Source organism: Desmodus rotundus, chromosome 1, assembly GCF_022682495.2.
Source record: "Desmodus rotundus isolate HL8 chromosome 1, HLdesRot8A.1, whole genome shotgun sequence".
Classification (NCBI taxonomy): domain Eukaryota; kingdom Metazoa; phylum Chordata; class Mammalia; order Chiroptera; family Phyllostomidae; genus Desmodus; species Desmodus rotundus.
The window spans coordinates 54,275,029-54,296,996 of NC_071387.1; the positions used below are offsets into that span (position 1 = coordinate 54,275,029).

General features: G+C 45.5%; 1 protein-coding gene across 1 annotated transcript; it reads left to right on the forward strand.

Annotated features, from left to right (window-relative positions):
- The first annotated feature begins 2,489 nt into the window (after positions 1-2,489).
- Positions 2,490-10,402, forward strand: LOC128780870 (endogenous retrovirus group S71 member 1 Env polyprotein-like). Its single transcript, XM_053924397.2, has 3 exons — positions 2,490-2,634; positions 2,747-2,919; positions 7,846-10,402. Exon 3 carries the CDS (start codon positions 8,115-8,117, stop codon positions 10,203-10,205), a length of 2,091 nt encoding a protein of 696 aa, XP_053780372.1. The 5' UTR covers positions 2,490-2,634; positions 2,747-2,919; positions 7,846-8,114; the 3' UTR covers positions 10,206-10,402.
- Positions 10,403-21,968: the final 11,566 nt, after the last annotated feature.

Sequence of the window (21,968 nt, forward strand, 5' to 3'; positions counted from 1 at the left end):
TATCCACCTTTTAAGAAACCATATATATAGATTTCCAGTTGACACTCATGCTTATGGCTGGATCGAGCATGTCAGCCTTCTGGTATTCTCTAGAATGCAAGACATGTCCTGGCCTCACTGGTGGTTTAGCCAGGTTTCCTGCCGACACAAACGGGCAATCTGATTGCCCATTTGGGGGATGGGGCTGAGGGGAGGGGGGTGACTACCTCTTCCATGTTGTCCGACCCCTCCTTGGACTATTCTAATTATACTGCCTGCCATCACAGATAATGTTTGTCCAAGAAAATGGTGTCTCTGGGCTGTGTCAACTTCAAGATAACTGAAAAACTGGTACAAACCTGGTGAGTTTGCCACTGAGTCGAAATGACAGTTAGCCAGAACAGCATGCTGGGCTCCTTCTCTGGGTTCCAGCTTTACCACAACGTTGGTGATGTTGTCGTAGTAGCTTGTAAAACCTCCCAAAAAGTCAATACTAAAGGAGCCTGTGGGCCGCTGTATATCTACTGAAATCTTGTGAAGGCTGTTACTTTGAACTTCAATCAGTTTAATCTGTTCCAAAAGATAACGCACCGTCAGAATTTCATTTTCTGGGCTTCCTGTAGTCCTGGGGCCAATGGATGTTATATGTTCAAGATAATCCCTGAAAGCCACCAAAAAAAAATTATGATTAACACTTACCACAGAACAACTTTTCCTCTATAATCCCCCTCAACATCAAAAACAAGTTCTTTGACTTCTCACATAAAAAAGGTTGTCCGTTTTGAGGGAACACTTGGTGAAGCACATGATTGTCTAACCACTATTCTGTACATGTGAAACTAATACAAAATATTGAATGCAGACTATAATTGAAAAATAAACTCTAAATTAAAAAAAAATTAAGGCAGCCTTTTATTATTTCAGGTAACCTGTGCTGGAGGGTTACAGATTTTGGGTTCCCAAGAGGAAACCAACGAGCAAAGACAATTAAGTCAATAGGTTAAATAAATAAACAACAAAAAGACCCTTTTTATTGTGAGGAAACGACTCAGCCCTCCTGGTGTGCACACAAGGCCTAATTACTTCAATTCAGGCCCAAACCAACTCTACCCCTAAAACAAAGAAAAATGTTTTCTCTTTTCACTGCATTCCAGGTGGGGAAAAAGGAGGGTGGGGCAGGTGTGTTCCGGACCTTAATAAAACAAGCTTCCAGCACATTGTATTCAAAATAAAAAGCTTTAAAATCACAGTGGCTGTTAAAAACTCTGCTAGCTTTTAACTTTGAGCTTTGACACACTTATGTTACAATACTTTTTATGTAATTACCTTTCTAGCACTTAATGGTATCTTTCTTTTTTTCATTAAAAAAAATAAATAAACCTTACACACCAGGGGTACAAACATAACCTTCAGGAAGAAATCTGAAACTTCTGAAATTGTAAACTTTTGAAGTGCAATCTTCCAGGCTGAGCCTCCATAGCTCTCATGTGAGGTCTGTCATCCTCAAAAAGACCACTGCATTATCCCCTTCCGACATCTTCCCAGGAACCGAACTTACAAAACTGGCTAGGTCACAAATTTCACGTTCCTTCATGTCATTGGGGAAGCAAAAGGACTAGTAAAAAGTGGAAGTTGCTCCACTAAGATCAGGTACGACTAAACCAAACTATTGTCCGGTGGGGCAGAAAGGGCACGTAAAAGCGGGAACAGCCCCCTGCCATCCCCATCTACACCACCAGCTTAACAGGGGGCAATGCGAGCCCTGCATCCTGTGAATTGCGCAAAGCCACCCCACCCCCACGTGGAGTCAGGCTGTGACCACGAGCCTGAGCGATCCCGCAGGGGCGAACGCACACAGGTGCGGTGCCCAGACTCTGGAAGGGGACGCAGGGGACGTAGGGGACGCGCAGGCCGGGCAGCACAGGCCAGTACCTGGCTTGGCGCGCGTCGAACTCCCCGTGGTGCCCAGTGGCCCCACGCAGCACGAGCTGCTGCAGCGAGAGCTGCACGAGCGTCCGCAGCGCGAGCAGGTAGAGCGCTAGCCCCAGCGCGGCGCGCGCCTCAGACAGCCCGGTCCACGCAGCCCCGCTCGCGCCTCCGCTACCCGCCGCGCTCCGCTTCCGCGTCCTCGCGCTGCGGCCGCACGCGTCCACTGTAGAATCCAAGCTACCAACATAAGCAGAAAAGCAGAATGTGTGTTTGGGCCAACACCCTCCAGGAAACCCACAAAGAGGACGAGCAAAGGGACCTCCCCATAAGTGCATTGCTGGGACTTAGATAACAAGGACTGACAGGAGAGGAGGTCAGCAAAATAGAGGGAAACTAAGTTTTTTTTTAAATACGCCTATAAGAGTGTGCCGCGTTGCTAAATTTATGAAAGTGTGTTGCGTTGCTAAGTTTGGGCCAATCGCTAACTGCAAAGATCAGCTTCTGGATAAGTTGCTTGCTTGCTCTTGCATAAAAACCCTAGTCTGTAAGCGTTAGGCGCGACTCTCCAGCAATCTTGGGAGAGCTCGTCCCTGCGCAGGTATTAAACAGCATTCTAAAAGACAAACTTTCGCTTCCTGACTCTTGATTCTCGCAATCTGCATATAACATTTGGAGGCCCCAGCGAGATCTGTTTGGAGTCAAGGAACTGAAAGGAACCGGGCCCGGGTAAGTTAAAAATTGGAGGATCCTCACCTCGTATTTTTGGAGGTCTAGACCATTTGGTATTTGGTTTGTGAGCTCACTTTGTTTTGTGAACGGCTGTTCATTTGGTTGGTAGCTCTGAGGTGAGAGGTGGGACGCCGCCGCTTGGATCACCCAGAGGGCTTCCAAGGAGAGGACGCTCTCGGAAGTCGGAGCGAGGCTCCCAGCGGCAAGGTCGCATTTGTTTGTTGGTTTCGATTTCCGTGGAGCTCCACATCGCGCTGCGTTGGGATCTGCGCCGCGAAATAAGTGAGTGTGGGTCGCAGGCCTGGGAGAGAGAGTGGTTGGTTTGCAGTGTGTATGTCGAGTCCGTGTGTGAGAGACTGTGCCCTGTTTGTTACATTGTTGATCTGTGTCACTTGTTTCTTCTCCCCTGTACTTATAGACCTCATTAGAATGGGCCAACAGGAGTCGGTGCCAGGATCCCCCCTCGATTGCTTGCTCAAGAATTTTTCCGATTTCAGGCGACGGGCGCGAGGATATGGGGGGCCATCACCGGATCCAGAGTTCCTAAGGACCTTAAGCCAGTTAGAATGGCCTGCTTTTAATGTAGGATGGCCATCCGAGGGGACTTTTGACTTGCCCCTCCTGTTTGCTGTCCGGGCCACAATATACAGAGTTCCCCACCCGGACCAATTCCTATATATAGATGTGTGGGTCGACATCGCCACTGAGAGACCCGGGTATATCAAGAAATGTCAGGGAAGTAGTAACAGAGGGAGGCGGGCGGTGTGTGTGTCATTAACGGGGAGCAGGACAGAAGAGAAAGGTGTAAGGACCTCATCAGGCCCATCGGTCCAGGGGCGGCAAAGACTCTACCCTGTGCTACCAGGACCGTTAGAGGACCATTTGGACCCTGTAAATGCTCCCCCACCATATCATCAAAAGGAAGAACCCGATTCCTCCCAGCAGGATAGGGGCGGGCTCCCCAGCCCGCCCCACACTCGGGGAGGGGCCCACTATGGGGCAGGCGCGGAAGGTGCAGCCATTTCGTCTCCCCCGGTGACAGGGGCCGCTATTTTGCCTCTCCGGGAGGCGCCCCCGGCGCCCGATGCCCCGCCGAGAGCGCCCCCTAGACTGATTTATGTCCCGTTCTCCACTAGTGATTTATATAATTGGAAACATCAAAACCCCCCGTTTTCAGAGAAACCCCAAGGGTTGATTTCTTTATTGGAAACAATTTTTAGGACCCATCAACCCACGTGGGATGATTGCCAACAGATGCTGCAGACCTTGTTTACTTCTGAAGAAAGAGACAGAATTCTAAGAGAGGCCGCGAAAGCGGTAATGGGGGAGGAGAGAGACACGGCAGCAGGGCGCATGGAGGTGGAAGAGATCCTACCAAGCCAGCCCCCAAATTGGGACCCAAACTCAGCAGGGGGAAGGGAAGCGCTCCTCCAATACCGCCGGGCTCTGTTAAGAGGATTAAAGGCAGCGGCCAGGAAGCCCACTAATTTTGGTAAAGTAAGTGAGGTAACACAGGGAAGGGAAGAATCCCCAGCAGCATTTTTAGAGAGGTTAAGGGAGGCTTACAGAGTATACACCCCATTAGATCCGGAGGCTCAAGAGAATAGAAGGTTATTGAATGTGGCTTTTGTAACTCAGGCAACCTCAGACATAAGGAAGAAACTTCAGAAGATAGAAGGATTTGAGGGAGAAAACATAAGCAGACTATTAGAAATAGCACAAAAGGTATACGTTAACCGAGATGATCCAGAAATAGGAAGGGCTAAAGAGGTGGCAAGTATATTAATGGCTGCACAGCAACCCCTAACAAAAGGAAGAGGCAAAAAGGGAGAGAAAAGGCCCCAAAGAGGCCCAAGGCGGTACCCGCTAGGACAAGACCAGTGTGCCTTTTGTAAAGAAAAAGGGCATTGGAAAAAGGATTGCCCAAAACTCACAGGAAGACAAGGAACAGAACCTGCAGTCCTCCTCCAGACCATGGACTGACGGGGCCAGGGCTCCATTCCAGTTGGCTCCCAGGAGCCCATGGTCACCTTAAATATTGAAGGGAAACCAGTAGATTTCCTAATTGATACGGGAGCCACGTTTTCAGTTTTAAAGAAACAGCAAGGACAATTGCAAAGAGCAAAAACCACCATCATAGGCGCTACAGGAAAAGGGGAGGCATATCCATGGACAACAGCAAGGGTTTCGGACTTGGGTGAGGGCACAATAACACATTCCTTCCTAGTCATACCGGACTGCCCTTACCCACTTCTTGGACGAGATTTGTTGCAGAAACTCCGTGCCACCATTACCTTTCAACCTGAAGAAGAAGGAATGCAGTTAAAGGTAACGGTGCCGCTGTCAGAAGAATATCTGCTAACAACTGTCCAGGAAGGTAAGGAGCAACAGGGGGTCCCGGAGAAACTTCTCTCCGAAATACCTGGGGTGTGGGCGGAAACAAACCCACCAGGACTGGCAGAGCATCAGCCACCGGTCATAGTCCAACTAAAGAGCACAGCTAGCCCTGTGAGGGTGAGACAATACCCTGTGCCAGCACGAGCACGACAGGGAATAGCAAAACATCTGCAGCGGCTCTTAAAGGCCGGCATATTGCGGGAATGCCAGTCAGCCTGGAATACTCCGCTGTTGCCAGTCCAGAAACCAGGGACCCAGGATTACCGACCGGTGCAGGACCTAAGGGAAGTGAATGTAAGAGTTGAGACCATCCACCCAACCGTGCCAAACCCATATACCTTGCTGAGTTCCTTGCCCCCTACTCACACCTATTATTCTGTTCTAGACTTGAAAGATGCTTTCTTTAGCATTCCTCTAGCCAAGAAAAGCCAAGATATATTTGCCTTTGAATGGAATGACCCAGAAAATGGGCTAGTGGGACAGTTTACTTGGACCCGACTGCCACAAGGGTTTAAGAATTCACCAACCATTTTTAATGAGGCTCTGAGCAAGGATCTGCAGGCTTATCGTGTCAGCCACCCAGCTGTAACACTCCTGCAGTATGTTGATGATATACTTGTAGCAGCTCGGAGCTTATCAGAATGTGAACAGGCCACGACAGACTTGCTGAAGGAGCTGGAGACCATGGGATACCGGGTGTCGGCTCGGAAGGCTCAAATTGCATCTCAAACTGTAAGTTATTTGGGTTATAACTTACAAGAGGGCCAGAGAACACTATCCAGCCAGAGGATACAAGCTGTCCTGCAGATTCCAGAGCCAACCACCAAAAGGCAAGTGCGGGAATTTTTAGGGGCAGTAGGTTATTGCAGACTATGGATTTTGGGGTTTGCAGAAATAGCGAGACCCTTACACGAACTAACTCGAGGCAAGGAAGACACTTTTATATGGACTGAAAAGGAAAAGCAAGCCTTCCTGAAGTTAAAGGAGGCCCTTGTTGCTGCCCCGGCCTTGGCCTTACCAGACATGTCAAAGCCGTTCCAGCTATTTGTAGCGGAGAAAGAAGGCATAGCTCTGGGTATTTTGAGCCAAGAGCTAGGACCATGGAAAAGGCCGGTAGCTTACCTGTCAAAGAAACTAGATCCAGTGGCAGCTGGATGGCCAGCTTGCCTCCGGGCGGTGGCCGCAACTTCAATGTTAGTCAAAGAGGCCAACAAGTTAACCTTGGGGCAAGACATCCAGGTGATTGGTGAACATTACTTGGAACAGATCTTGCGTGCTCCCCCAGATAGGTGGTTATCCAATGCCCGGCTCACCCAATATCAAGCCCAACTCTTAAACCCACCGGCAGTGCAATTTTTAAAAACCACCGCTTTGAATCCTGCCACCCTTCTGCCTGTCCCACATACCAGTATAACTCACAGCTGCAAGCAGATACTGGACACTGTAACTGGCTCCCGCCCAGATATGAGAGACCAGGCCTTCGAGAGGCCTGATATCACCCTGTTTACAGACGGGAGCAGTTTTATCAAAGATGGACAGAGGTATGCTGGGACAGCAGTGACTACAGGGGAGGAGGTGATATGGCAGAAAGCCCTACCGCCTGGGACATCTGCTCAGAAAGCAGAACTGATAGGACTAACCAAGGCCCTCCAGATGGCAGAAGGAAAGGTGGTAAACATCTACACTGACAGCCGCTATGCTTTTGCCACTGCCCATATACACGGGGCAATATATAAAGAAAGGGGACTCCTAACGGCAGGAGGGAAAGACATCAAAAACAAAGACGAAATTATGGCCCTCTTGGACGCTATATGGTTACCCTCTAAAGTAGCCATAATACATTGTAGAGGGCACCAAAAAGGGGACTCACCAATCATCCGAGGAAATCAACTGGCAGATGCTGCAGCCAGAGAAGCGGCCCTACAGCCACAGGAAAGTATTTTACCCCTCCTGCCTCAGCCAAACTTGCCACCTAACCCCAAGTATTCAGAATTAGAGAAGCTAGAAGGGAAGAAGTTAGGAGGAAGGATAGAGGAAGAAGGATGGATCCTATTGCCAGATTCTAGGGTATACTTGCCTCAAGGGGTCTTAAGACAAATAGTATTAGATATTCATACTAGCACACATTTAGGGCAAAATAAGGTGGAGCAGTTAATCAAGAAATATTACGCAGGGCACAACTTGAGAGACATCATAGCTTCGACAATAACGAGGTGTCAAACCTGTGCTAAAGTAAATGCCCAGAATACAAAGTTGCCTCCACTAGTTAGGTATAGAGGAAAATCTCCTGGAGAATTATGGGAAATAGATTTTACTGAAATGACCAAGGGGAAGTCGGGGTATAAGTATCTATTAGTATTAATAGATACATATTCAGGATGGGTAGAAGCCTTCCCTACCAAGGGGGAGACCGCTACCATTGTTTGCAAAATATTGTTGAGGGAAATCATACCCAGATATGGCCTCCCCCTGGCCATAGGATCAGATAATGGGCCAGCCTTTGTATCTAAAATTTCCCAGGAGCTATCAGGGAAGTTAGGGATAAATTGGAAGTTACACTGTATTTATAGGCCACAAAGTTCAGGGCAAGTAGAAAGGATGAATAGAACCCTCAAAGAAACGCTTATAAAGTTAAAAGAGGAGACCGGCGAAAATTGGGTTGAGCTCCTCCCTTTTGCCTTATTCAGGGCAAGATGCACCCCATATATGAAGTCCTGGACTCCCTATGAAATTATGTTCGGACAACCTGTACCAGTTGTTCCTAAGTTAAGCACTGAGAGTTTAGAAATGTCTAACCACAATTTCCTCAAGTCCTTGCAGGCCTTGCAGCTGATCCGAGCGGAAGTCCGGTCCCTACAGAACCAGAAACCAGCGGGAGGAGAACAGAAACAGTGTGCTCCCCCAGAACCAGGACAGTGGGTGTGGATACTGAACCACAGGAGAGGAAATTTAGAACCACGCTGGCTGGGACCATACCAGGTGTTGCTGAGCACCCCCTCCGCTGTGCGCGTTGCTGAAAAACCCTATTGGATTCATCTGTCTCACACCAAGCCAGCCCAACAGCTTGAAGACTCTGCATCATGGCGAGTGCAACGGGACCCAGAAAAGCCTCTGCAGCTCAAATTCTACAAAAAGTAGGACTGGTACTAACTTTATATTCATGTTTATTTGGGGTAGAGGGGCTAGAGTATCAAGGATGGGTATTGATTCGAACTGCTGATGGAACTGTAGTGGCCAAGAACGCTAGTTGGGGTACACACCCTGAAAGGGATATTGCCTTAACCACAGATCTTTCCAAGTTGTTTGATGATAAACTCTGTGACAAAGGGAACTTGCACGCAAGAAATCCAAATAAGCCTGGCCCACTCGAGGGGGTATCCAGTGGGTTAGGAAATGTATGTGAAAATGATGGAGAGCGAGACCTAAATAGAGACTTGTTCTATACCCAGCATTATGGATGCCCAGAAACCCCTCCGGGAAAGCGTCGAGCTTGTGGGTCCATAGCTGATTACTTTTGTAAGGCATGGGGTTGTGAGACTCTGGCCCTAGGCTGGACCCCCGGTGCCGGCTCTGATCCGCACATAAGAGTGTACAGAGACCAAAGGAGGAAACCCCAACAAGGTGGCGATCCAGAATGCGCCAGAAACAATTGCAACCCAACCATAGTGACAGTTCTCAACCCAAGAGATCCAGAGTGGCTTAAAGGCCGCACATGGGGACTCAAGCTCTATGTATCAGGAGCAGACCCAGGGACGTTCTTCACAGTACGGAGGTTGCCAACTCAGGGCCTCCCAATGTTACGAGGAAGAGGGGAAGGAGGAGGCCTGTCGAGCCTGAGACCACCTAGCCCTCCACTCACAGCCGCACCGACCACTGCCGGTAAAGCCCCCACTCCCGGCAATTATCCCTCCCCTACTCCAGGCGATTATCCCTCGAATGGGACCGGAGCAGGGGAAAGGCCGTCACTGGGGAGCCCTATAGAAGGGGAATTGCAACCCTCATTCCAGGAAGTCGGCATATCCCTAGACAAACCCCACCACCAAGGGGGCCACGTTCTAGAGCTCTTAGAAAAGAGCTTCACCTTCTTCAATAGTACCCAGCCAGACTTCACTGAATCCTGCTGGCTGTGTCTAAGTCCCAGGCCCCCCTACTATGTTGGGGTAGGGGTTAATGCCACCCGGCAGGGAGATTTAGCCCCAACCTCAGTAAACCTCACAGGACCTCCGAGCAGTCAAGAGAAAAGCAAGGTAGCCGAGTGCCTCTCCGGAGGAACAATCACTCTTGCAGAGTTCTATGGGAAAGGAACTTGTTATTTGTTAGGAAATTACTCCCTGCAGGGATCAAATTTCAGCAGCTACTGCTTGACAGAGGAAATAGTGCTATCTTCCCCCCACCAGCTCACTGTGACAAAAGCTCCTGAAGGGGTATGGTTCATCTGTACCGAGGGTATCTTTAAGTGTATAGTCCCCACTAGCAGCCCTGAGCTGTGTGTTAGTGCCTACATTATTCCCCAAGTGTACCTATATGGAGGACATCCTGATTTCCTGCCAAGTATCGCAGGGCCAGAACTCAGGCGGGCCAAGAGGGCGCCCTTACTCATTCCCATAATAGCCACACTGGGGGTGGTAGGGGCGGTAGGGCTGGGAGCAGGAGCGCTAGTACATGGAGATGCAAGCCTGAGACAACTATCTCTAGACTTTGCTAAAGATGTCTCCCTCCTCCAGGATCAAGTCGCCTATCTTGAGAAGCAAGTAGATTCTCTAGCTGAGGTCGCCCTCCAAAATAGAAGGGGGCTCGACTTGCTTTTCCTCCAGCAGGGAGGACTGTGTGCAGCACTTGGTGAGGAATGCTGTCTTTATGCCAACCATTCAGGTATTATCAGAGAGAATATCAAGGTCCTCACCAAGAGACTTAAAGATAGAGAAAAAGAGGGTGAAAGTGCCAATTGGTATGCATCTCTGTTTAAGACCTCACCCTGGCTGACCACCCTCTTATCGGCAGTAACAGGGCCCCTGCTGATAATCCTAGTAGCTCTCATCCTAGGACCTATAATCTTAAATAAGCTCTTAGCATTTATCAGGGAGCGTATAGCTACAGTTAAGTTAATGGTTCTTTCTCAGCCTTATACCGCCCTTCCACTCGAAGACAACGAGGTTGGATCAAAGATTTGACTCAATCTTCCAACAGGAGTGGGGAATGTAGAATCCAAGCTACCAACATAAGCAGAAAAGCAGAATGTGTGTTTGGGCCAACACCCTCCAGGAAACCCACAAAGAGGACGAGCAAAGGGACCTCCCCATAAGTGCATTGCTGGGACTTAGATAACAAGGACTGACAGGAGAGGAGGTCAGCAAAATAGAGGGAAACTAAGTTTTTTTTTAAATACGCCTATAAGAGTGTGCCGCGTTGCTAAATTTATGAAAGTGTGTTGCGTTGCTAAGTTTGGGCCAATCGCTAACTGCAAAGATCAGCTTCTGGATAAGTTGCTTGCTTGCTCTTGCATAAAAACCCTAGTCTGTAAGCGTTAGGCGCGACTCTCCAGCAATCTTGGGAGAGCTCGTCCCTGCGCAGGTATTAAACAGCATTCTAAAAGACAAACTTTCGCTTCCTGACTCTTGATTCTCGCAATCTGCATATAACATCCACCAAGGGCTCCAGCGCCGGGGCCTCCCTATCTGGTTGCGGCGCGACTACCGGGCCTTCCCGCCGCTCCCCTCCGATGCGGTGGCGCCTCACGGCTGCGGACTCCGAGCCCCACTCCATGGCCACGAGCCTCAGATGGCAGCCCAACCGCCCAGCCCGCTACTGCCCCGGGAGCAGCCGCGGCCGCCGCAGCGCCTCCTAGTGAGCGGACGGAAACTGCAGAGGGCCAAACTTCTTCTGATTGGCCCATCCCACCGCGCGGAGACCCAGTCTATTTGGGCAGATCTTCGGTGGGCAGCGCGGCAGGGCGGGCCCAGGCTGGCCTTGGGTGTGCCTTCTCCTGGAGAGTGTAGAATAGAGATTTCCAAACGGAAAGATACTCATAAACTTAGAAACATGAGATAAGTGAGAGATCGCTTTTAAAAGAATGCACATGTTGCTCCAGGGCAGAAAAAGAAGGCAATGACCCAACTTTCCTAAGGAGCTTTAGAATGGGCTCTGGACATTGTAGGCTTTTAAAATTAAAAATTGTACTGTGCAAAGGAGGCCCAGACTCATGCTTCAACAGATCTTAACTGTCTGAGGTAATCAATATCATTGCCTCCATTAACAGCTGAAGAAAAATAATAGCTATTATTTATTGAATACTTGCCATGAGCCGAGTACTGTGCTAAATAATTTAATACATTATCTCACTTGAGTCTCATAAGAACGCTGAAAGGGAAATATACTCCCGTAGTAGCTGAGAAATTACAGGTAACAGGCGAAGAAGTTTAATCTAAATCATTGGGCTCTCCGAACAGCTTTCTATCCCACTACTAAATACGGCGCTGTGAAAAGCGATCATCTAGTCCTCATCCTGCCTGCTGATGCAATGAGCCTCTCTGCTTCAAATTTCTGTGACCATTAACCTAGAGACCAACTGGGAAGGTGCACTACCCTACCTGTCTACCCTACCCGTCTGCTCCAGCCTACTGCTCAGGCCCACCCGAAACCAGGGTGCTCCTTATTCTCAGCTCTCTAGCTGTCCTCTTTCAAAGTTCTTTCTGCTCACCATCTTTCCTTCTCCAACAGCAACTTCTCACATGCTGTTTGAGTTGCCTGAAATGTTCTTCCCTCCCCTCATTGCCTAGTTAACTCCCATTTAACTTTCTTTGGCGGGGGGGGGGGAGTCATCTTTTACTGAGAATATTTTACCTTTTTAAAAAATTGTTATTCAATTACAGTTGTCTGCATTTTCTCCCCATCCCTCCACCCCACCCCAGCCGAACCCACCTCCCTCCCCCACCTCCACCCTCCCCCTTGATTTTGTCCATGTGTCCTTTACAGTAGTTCCTGTAAACCCCTCTCCCCACTGTTTCATATGTCAGCTTAAGAGCTACTTCCTCAAGCAAGAGTCTCCTGATCTAATTAATGAAGCCAATTTCCCCTATTTGTAGGATCTCATAGCACCATGTAATTATGCATGTAATTATTTAATGTTTTCCTCATTAGGTGGTACATTCCATGAAGGCAGGAGTCGTGTCTGGTTTTGCTCTCCATTATATGCTCTCCTCTTAACACAGAATATGATGTGTAGTATGTAGTCAATTATAAACAGTTCTTGATTGAGTGAATTAATGAAAACATAACAATTTTACAACAGCAGCATAAGTTTAGCTCAATAAAATCCTTTTTAGTTTGTAAGGTACATAAGAACAAAGACAATGTCTATTTTATTTATTCATCACTATGTCCCCAGTGCTTAGCTCTGTGCTTAGCAAGTGAATATACACGTCCAGCACAAATAACACCCCTTTTTTATTATAAGATCTTTTATTACAGAATCATAAACATGTAATTCTGTAACACAACAATATCACACTCAAGCACATCATATGACATTTTAGGTAAAATGTTCAAATTAAAACTATAAATTATTACACCCATATTATTACCCTACCCACCACATTCAAGCAAGCCTTACTTCTGTCGGGCCCTGTGTATTGTCTTTTATAAGAACCAGCTATCTTGCTAGTCTTTCCAAAAACGTGAGCGCCTCTGCCATCTCTGGAGGATGACATCACAGAAACAACTCTGTCCACCACAGCATAAGTAGATATGGGTTCTGCAGTTCCTAGGCAAAGGACACAGATGTCTCATGGTTTATTAAGCTTTACTTATTTTGTGTTGTCACTTGCTAGGTGTCAGAAAACCCATCAGGAGGTAGGTTACTGGTTAAATCATTTGAGCTCTCTTTTTCTGAGTGGATAATGTCAGTTCAGCATCTCTGACAATATTCCAGGAGAGGCAGCCAGTAGAATAAGAGCCCAGCTGTCAAAGTCAATTAGATCAGAGTTCCTGAATCAGGAGACTTCAATACACTGGGCATTATGCAAGTTAGTCTCAGAGCCTCAGTGTCCTTATCTGTGATAATGGAGATAATGCCTGCCTTAAAGGGCTTCGGTGAGGATTAATCAGCTTTCACATGTAAATGATCCTCACACCTACGGGTAAGTCTCACTAAACACTATTTTCCAGAACTTTTTCCTCATACAGCCCTTTGCAAATTGGATTAAAAGCCATTTTCCTATCATGGTAATTAAAGAGCTCTAGGTGGGAGAAGCTCTAGGTGGGAGAGCTCTTGAGTTATTATAAATGGGGTCTTAGGAGACAGTTTTTCTCTAGACTCGTGTAAACCATGGTATTCACATTTAAATATTTTTAAGTAAGCTACCAGTTGTTGGATGTCTGCTCTGTGTCAGATACAGATTAAGGTGGGAAAATACACCAAAGAACAAATCAATGTTTCTGCCTTCACAGAGCTTACATTCTAATGGGGAGACAGTGAACAAGTGTGTGTGTGTGCGCGCATTTGTGGGTGAATAAAATGTCGTATAAAGGGCTGTGAAGAAAAGTAAAGCAAGGAATCGAAAATGAACAAGGCTGCTGTTTTAAGTAGGGGGATCCACGATGTCTCTGAGGAGACAACATTTGAAGTGACCTGAATGAAATGAGGAATGGGCCATAAAACCTGAAGTGAGAACTTTCCAGCCAGAGGGAAATGAATAGGGATGTTCAGAAGCAACACTGAGTAGGGCATGTGGCTAAAGCAGACTGAGCAAGGGGGCAGTGACAGAAGCAAGGTCAGAGAAGTAGGTAGGGGCCAGTGCAAGGAGGGCCTCCTGGGGCACGGCAAGGATTCTGGGACTGTTTTAAACAGTAAAAGTCATGCTCCAAGTTATGTTTTGTGACATCACTCAGGGTCTTGGTATCAGGCAGAGCAGCACGATGACCACACCTAGATCACAGAGGCGAATAAAAGGCTTTTCTAATGTCTGGTTTTTGAAGTGTTTGAGGCTGTTGAGCTGTAGGTTTTTTTTGTGCAGAAAGTGAATTGAAACACATCCTCTAGTTCCCACATATCAAATTGCTGCTGAGGACAGAAGGAAATGTGAAGGGCTTAGGCTGCCCCAACTGGGCTTGATTCTATTCATCTGGCTTGTGAGGCAATTGTGTTTTTCTTGTGTATCCCTTTAGGACAAAGTGAGAGCTAGACCTACCCCAAGCACAGAGATGTCCCAAGTCCCTTCTGTTGTGCCATCTCTCCAGTATTTCCCAGTAACCTGTCTAAGGTGGGTAGAAGGGCATGTAAGCTGTTAGAATTCAGGTGAATTGCCAGTCTCTGTCTTCCACAGAGGTCACCCCATAGCCTATGTGCATCTTCCCTTGGAAGAGGGGCTACTAAGGCACTTGGTGAAAGTTCTCTGGGACTGTGGTTGGCAGGATGCCTTTTACATCATGTTATAGTGGCATTAAAATCAACGCAGGTGCCTCACCAAGAAGTAACAAGAGAATCCAAACCAGTTGCAAAAGACAGAAGCAGAAGTGCAAAACTGACAGGTAGAGGCAAGCTGAAGATTGAGAAATTAAGAGCATATATTCCAAATGCAAAAGAAATCTTGGGTAATTATTGTAGACAGGTACCATTGCCTACAGCTAGTTTTTATGTGCTTATTGAGGTGATATGAGGGTGGGCTAGTTTTATTTAAAGGGCCAGAAATGAAGAAGCAAGACCAGGTCTGGGGGTCACCATTAGGTTGGTTTTGCTGCTGCTGTTGTTGTTTTGATCCTTTGAGGCTTAAGCTGGAGCCTCCTAACAACAAAGCTCGGTAATAGAACATTCAAGAGCTAGCGACAATGGTCAGCTACAGGGAGCACCTCCTATAAACCAGGCAGCCTAGAAACTGCTGAGCTGGCAGAAACGGGCATTCTAAAAGGTACTTAGGCCAGATCTGTAAATCCCCTTTATCTCCGGAGCTTTTCTACCCACATGAGCCTAAGGGGAACATGATGGCATCCCACTGTTCCTCCCTCCTGCTCCCTAGTTCTCTGTAGCTGGTGGCCACATAGGAGTTAGAAAACCAGCCCTGCTGTATTACTAGCTGAAACCACCATGTCCGATTACCCTTTTCTATGGCCAATTAGAAAGGAGGTTCTCTGATTTTTGAAATAACCTACATCTAGATAAAAGGGCCTTTTGGAAACAAATAGGGTGAAGAAAATCAGGTCTCTGGGGAAAAGAAAATCAAATAGAAACTCATACCATATAACACACCAAAACAAAAAATCAAGTAGAATTCAGAATTAAACTTTTTTAATCAGTAAGAAATAAGGTAACTACAATTAAATAATTATAATAATTAAGAATCGAAATGGACAAAGACTCTAATAAAAAAATCATAAGGGAAAAAAATCACATATTGACTACACAAAATTGAAAGCTTTTATATGTTAAAAACAATCACCAAAAAAAAGAAAAGTCAAATGACAAACTTGGAACATTATTCTCAACAATTTACAAAAACAAAGGAATAATATACTTTATACTCTGTCTCTATATAGAGATTTAATTTATATATTTATATATTGTTTTATATAATTTATTATAATTTAATAAATATATTCAATTTAATATATGTTAAAATCAGTAAGAAAAATACCAATGCTTTAATAGAAAGATATGTAAGCCATTTACCCTTTGTATTAAAGGAACATGTGAAAATGTGGACCCCTTTTAACTCATCATTCCAAAAGAGTATTTTGTTTTGTTTTAAATTATAATATGTCCTGCTAACACAATTTTAAGTAATAGACACTTTTATATGACACAGGTGGGTAACACATTGAAAAGACCTTTCGGGACAGCAAATTGAGAAGATATATCAGGAGCTTCAGAGGATTCACATATTCTCATATGGTATTTTCACATATAGGGATCTATTGAAGACGTGATAAGAAAAAAAGAAAAAGAAAAACACAAAAGAATGCTCATCTATAAAAATTTAATATCAGCACATAAAAATAAAGGAAAGGGCTGCCCTGACTGGTGTGGCTCAGTTGGTTGGGCGTCATCCCTCAAATGGAGGGGTTACCCATTCTACTTCTGTTCAGGGCGTAAGCCACAGGCCTGGGTTGAGGGTTGAGTCCAGGGTCCAGGGGATTGTACGAGGAGCAACTCACCAAGGTTTCTCTCTCACACTGATGTTTCTGTCCTCCTCTTTCTCCTCCCTTTCTCTCTCTCTAAAAGTAAATAAATAATCTTTTTAAAAAACAAAGGAAAAGTCAAATAAATTATAGTACATCCAGAGTACAGGACTTCATGTAGTATGAAATACATTACCAAAGTCTATTCAATAATGTAGGGGAAATGCTCCTGTAATAAATATTAATAGAGAGAAAAAATAAAGATACAAAATGGAATAAAGAATACACTGTATGAATAGTAAATATATGGAAGGAAATATACTGAGGCAAAGACAGTGGTTACCGATGGGTGATGTTTTTTCTTCCTTATTCATTTCTCTATTTTTTACCTTTTCTACCACAAGCTCAGTGTTCCCTTTAAGAGCCTCAGGCATGAGATCAGATTCCCTAGCCCTGTGCTCAGAAAGACACTTAAAATCTCCTGCACTTTGATCTCTAGGAAGGTAGTTTATAAATTGATTCTAACATGGATGTGATCCAACAAGGGAGCACAATGTCAAAAAAGCTCATCTCTGGCCTGCGCTCATCAAGCACGTTTCTAGACCAAAGAGTTCAGGGTAAAGATTCAGCAGTAATCAATTGCAGAAGCAATAAAATTTTTTTGAGAATTTTCACATAATTGTTCTTTATATACAGCCTGTGATGCAGAATTAATGCATATATTTTTAAATGGCTTTGAATTTTAAATGTCCTTTTTCCTCCTTCATAGCTTTCCTTGGATTAGAGGAAAAGAACCCAGGAAGCCAAATGTCTCTGGGGATTCATAGGAGAGTCACATACCTAGGAATTTGCATTTCTTCCTGGGCTGCAGAGCAGGTGAGCCAGGACAGAGGGGGTGACTCAGCAGTTTAGGGGCTGGGGGAGGCTGACCCCATGCTAAAATGGTGTTTTAGTCTACTAAACAATTAATGAGCGTGTGCACCGCCAGGGCTCGGCACATGTAGCAGTGTGTGTCCAGAGACCCCATCCCTGCCCCAGCCCCACTCTAAGTTGTTATGTCCTCCTGCAATCCCTGAACTCCTCTTGCAGGCTCTGTTCTGGACTGGAGTCACTTGGCCTGTGAGCCAGTGACCTTCATTGGTCCTTACTGACTGAAAATAGCCTCTGCAACTGCTGCTTTTCCAAGACGCTCCAAGGAGAATAGGGACAACAATGGATCTTAGATGAGAATGACAAATATCTTTCAGTAGGTAGTCTGAAGACCAGGTAGCATAAGAATCACTTGGGACCTACTAAAATCATCTTTCTGTTTCCTACTCACCCATCACATCTGACTCTGGAAGTAGGGCTCTGGAATCTGTGATTCCTATTATTGGCCAAAATGGTCAACCATAGTGCAGTTGAAGGTCTTCAGTCTCTGGTCCACATGTCCACGACAGGACATAGACTGACAATGAGTGGAGCCTGGGCCAGATCTCCCCTCCTTCACTTTTCTGAAGATCAAGCCAGCATCACCACCTTCCCCTCCCTGCCATGCCCACCTGCCAGCCCTAATGGCCAGAACGGTGTAGCACCTGCCATACCACATCAGAAAACAGGGGTGCCAGAGGTAGAACAGGGCAGAGGTTAAGAGCATGGGCTCTGCATTCAAACCACTTTGGTAAGTGCTGCTCTACCACCAAACTGCTGTGTGACCTCCAGTGAAGTACTCTTAACCTTGCTGTGCCACAGTTTCCCCATCTGAGAAGTGGGACTAATAGGGCTGTCTTGAGGCCCTAGCCCAGGAGGCCTGGTAAGAGTTCAAAATGTGTCAGCTGTAGCTTCTATTCTGTAGTTTGGACCTTATCTATATAACATTTGGAAGGTAGGGAGATGATCTCTCTGAGTCTCTGACTCAGTTTCCAAGTCCTCCAATCACTCCTCTGCAGGTGGCTATCTGGGTATAAGCAATTAGAAAATGCTTGGCCAAAGTCCTATAGCAAGCGTGGAAGGCAATTTGCTACATAAGCCTGAGGGAAACTTGACTTCTATCCTTAACTAAAGGGCAACTATTTAATTGTTAAGTGTTTATTATTGCTCTGCTCTCCCCACCTCTTGAAATGCACACTTTCATGCCCCATACATGTGCATAACCCTTTACTCCTACCTTCTTGATGCAAGGGCTTGTAAAGGACCTGTTTCCCTCTCTCATCTCAAGTCACTCTCTGTACATAAGCAATCAATGAGCAAGAAACCGAAAGTATCAAGTACAGGTACTTTATTTTTTTAAATAATAAAAACTCATTCATAAAAAGGAATCAAGTGTTGATACATACTACAATATGGTGAACTTCGAAAATATTATGCTAAGTGAAAGAAGCCAGACATAAAAGAATTGCATATTGTCTGATTGTGTTCATATGAAATACCCATACAGACAAAATGCACAGTGCTGTTTATCAGGGATAAGGAGGAAGGGAGGATGGGATCAATCGTTTAATGTATGCAAGGTTTCCTTTTGGGGGTGACAAAAATGTTTTGGAACTAGACAGAGGTGACAGCTTGCACAGTATTGTGAATGTACTAAATGCCACTAAATTGTTCACTTTTATTTATTTTTTTAAAGATTTTATTTATTTATTTTTAGACAGAGGGGGAGGGAGGGAGAAACATCAATGTATGGTTGCCTCTCGTGCACCCCTTACTAGGGACCCAGCCCACAACCCAGGCACATGCCCTGATTGGGAATCGAACTGGCAACCCATTGGTTCGCAGGCTGGCACTCAATCCACTGAGCTACACCAGCCAGAGCTAAATTGTTCACTTTTAAAGTGATTAATTTTTTATTATGTGAATTTTACCTCAATAACAATACTTCAAAATTTTATTCACTATGTTATTCACAGCTGACTATAGTAAGTAGAATTTTTAAAACATTCTTAACTCTAGAGACAGATGTCTTCCCAAGTTGAGAGTTGTAGTAAAGTGATTTGCTATTCCATTATTATTGTTATAAATTGTGATGATAATAAAGAAGGCCTCGATAGCCTCCTACAACTAAGCAACTCAAATTAGGATTTCTTCACTATTAATTCTCACCCAAAGATATGTTATTGATTCTAGAGAGAGGGGAAGGGAGAGGGAGAGAGAGAGAGAAACACAGATGTGCGACAGAAACATCGATTGGTTGCCTCCCATACAAACCCTGACCACAGATCGAATCCGCAACCTAAGTATGTGCCCCAACCAGGAAACAAACCTGCAACCTACTGGTGTACTCGGTGATACTCCAACCAACTGAGCCACCTGGCCAGGGCTCTTTTTCATTTTTTAAGAAAATTCTTTGGAGAAGGCAAAGGAAAGAACTTCATTCACAGCCTCAAGTTTTTAAAAATCATTTCCTCCTGATTGGAACCTCCATGGTTCTGATTTCTTTTAACACAAGGAGCTACCCAAATATTCCAGCCAGAGGTAAGGCCACTGTTTCAGGTTCCCCTGCAAGGCTAGGGGCCCAAATGGAAAGATTCGGAGATTAAAACCCAAGTAAAGACTAGACTTTGGTTATTCACCTGTGCTATTGTGACAGCAAGGTGGCTGTGACTTATTTGGAGTGACAGAACAGAGTATTTACAAGCCATTCCCTGATATGGGCAGAGAGGGAAAGAATAAAATAGATCAGATTGGGATTGTAGCAGCTGGTGTAAACTGCAACCCGAGCCCCTCCTAAAGCAGGAAGAGTGGCTACCGCTCTGCAGAGTTTGGGCCCTAGCACAGCCAGATCTCCTAATTTTTCAAAAAATGGCAGAAGTGCAGATGTTTATGTGAAATCTTCAGCTCTGTTAATGTTTAAAGCTAATTTTACAAAGAGAAGACAGTCACATGTGCCAAACAAAATTAGTCTGTAACCTAGATCCCTCCCACCAACTGCCAGTTAGGAACCTCCGAGGCCTCACCTTTATGAACTCAAGGGCACACTTGCTAAATATAAAGTATTTCATTGAGAATCAGGTTGGAGATGAAGTTCTTCTCCCTAGATTTAGGAGAAAGTGCACGGTGCTGGAGTGGATCAGATATAGCAAGTCAGACCTTTGTTCTCATTCTCTCAGATGAAAGGTGAGTCTGGTCAAAAGCTTCCCTCCCCACCCCACCCCCACTTCTACCTACTGCTCTGTTTATTTTGTATTAAACAAGGAGTAAGTAGAAGAAACCTTTCTGAAATTTTTGCTGATGTGGAACTGAAGGTTCTGAACTGGATCATTCCCTCTCACCCCCCTCCTGTAACACACTAGTATTTTGAACACACTGAAGCATGAAACTGAAATGTGTATTTACAGCTCTGTTCCACCCTTCTGGATTTTGGACCATGCCTGGGGCTATGCAGCTGTATTTACTCTTCCTGTGTATCCTAAGGGAAGGAGGGAAAGCAGGAAAGGAGGAGCAGAGAGTGAGTGGGCCTAGTATAAAGCCCACAGCTCTGGAAAACAACCAGCATTCCTCCACAACAGTGGTCAATACCAGCAGCATAGATTCTTAATTTGAAGTGTAATCTTCTGTAAACTATGACAGCAGTCCCAGGAGTTGAGACTCAGTCAAACCTACAAAGTGGTTCTGATATTAAGGAAAACACTTTGTCCTTAAAATTAGATACCCGGTCTTCTCAAACACTAGCATCCTAAATCCTGAGCCTTCCTTCTTGCAGTCTTCTAGCTTTTTTAACCCAGGGTGGGATATAAGTGGCCAAGTGGCCACGAAACCAGGAAAATCATCATTCATGCTGCCTGTCACTATCAGAACCAGTAAGTAGAGACAAGAATTGAATCTTTATGGGCATTTTATTCAGATGCTGGCAATCTGAGAAGACAGCAGGTTATCTACCCTTAAAAGCCATCTTAACATCTCATCTCAAGCAGAACTTTTTATAAGGAGAAGAAAAGGGTAAGGCAGGATTTTGGAAAAAAATGTTAATGAGATAAGAGTTGCAGTCTGGCAGCAACTATCCACTTTCCTCCCCGGAACACAGTGGCTCAGATACCATCGCTATTGCTTGCAGACCCCCTGGGGCACTAAGGTTGAATTGCTCCTGGAGTCCTGTGGTCATGCATTCCAGTTTCTGGAATAACAGCTTTCCCCACGCATCAGTCACTTAAGCCTGTCAACTATAACTACAGCTAAAATCTTTAACTCTTGGATTCCCCTATCAACCACAGTTACAAAGCGGGGGAGATTAAATTTATTTTTTTGTGAAATCTAAAGAGAAACCTCTACAGTCCACCTTGCTGAGAACTGGCACAGAGCCTCTGGTGTCAGACTAAAAGGAGCTCTTGTAGAGAACACCTAGGTGTGCTACCTCCATCCCTCCCCACCCTCATTGTGTTTGCATATGGGCAGAATTTTAAGCTTTATCCACCTTTTAAGAAACCATATATATAGATTTCCAGTTGACACTCATGCTTATGGCTGGATCGAGCATGTCAGCCTTCTGGTATTCTCTAGAATGCAAGACATGTCCTGGCCTCACTGGTGGTTTAGCCAGGTTTCCTGCCGACACAAACGGGCAATCTGATTGCCCATTTGGGGGATGGGGCTGAGGGGAGGGGGGTGACTACCTCTTCCATGTTGTCCGACCCCTCCTTGGACAGTGTTGGTGTTGGGCCTTTGAAACTTAACATTCACACTTGCTGAGCCTAAAACCTACGTTATGGTGTTTTGTTTTTTCTGTTTTCATCGGGCAATCTTCAGGGTTCTTTTTGTGTTGACTTTAACAAAAAAATTGTTTATTTTTAAACTTGTAATGCCCCTGACCTGTGACCCTAAGAGGATCGGACAATTATTTGTGCTCTTAAAAA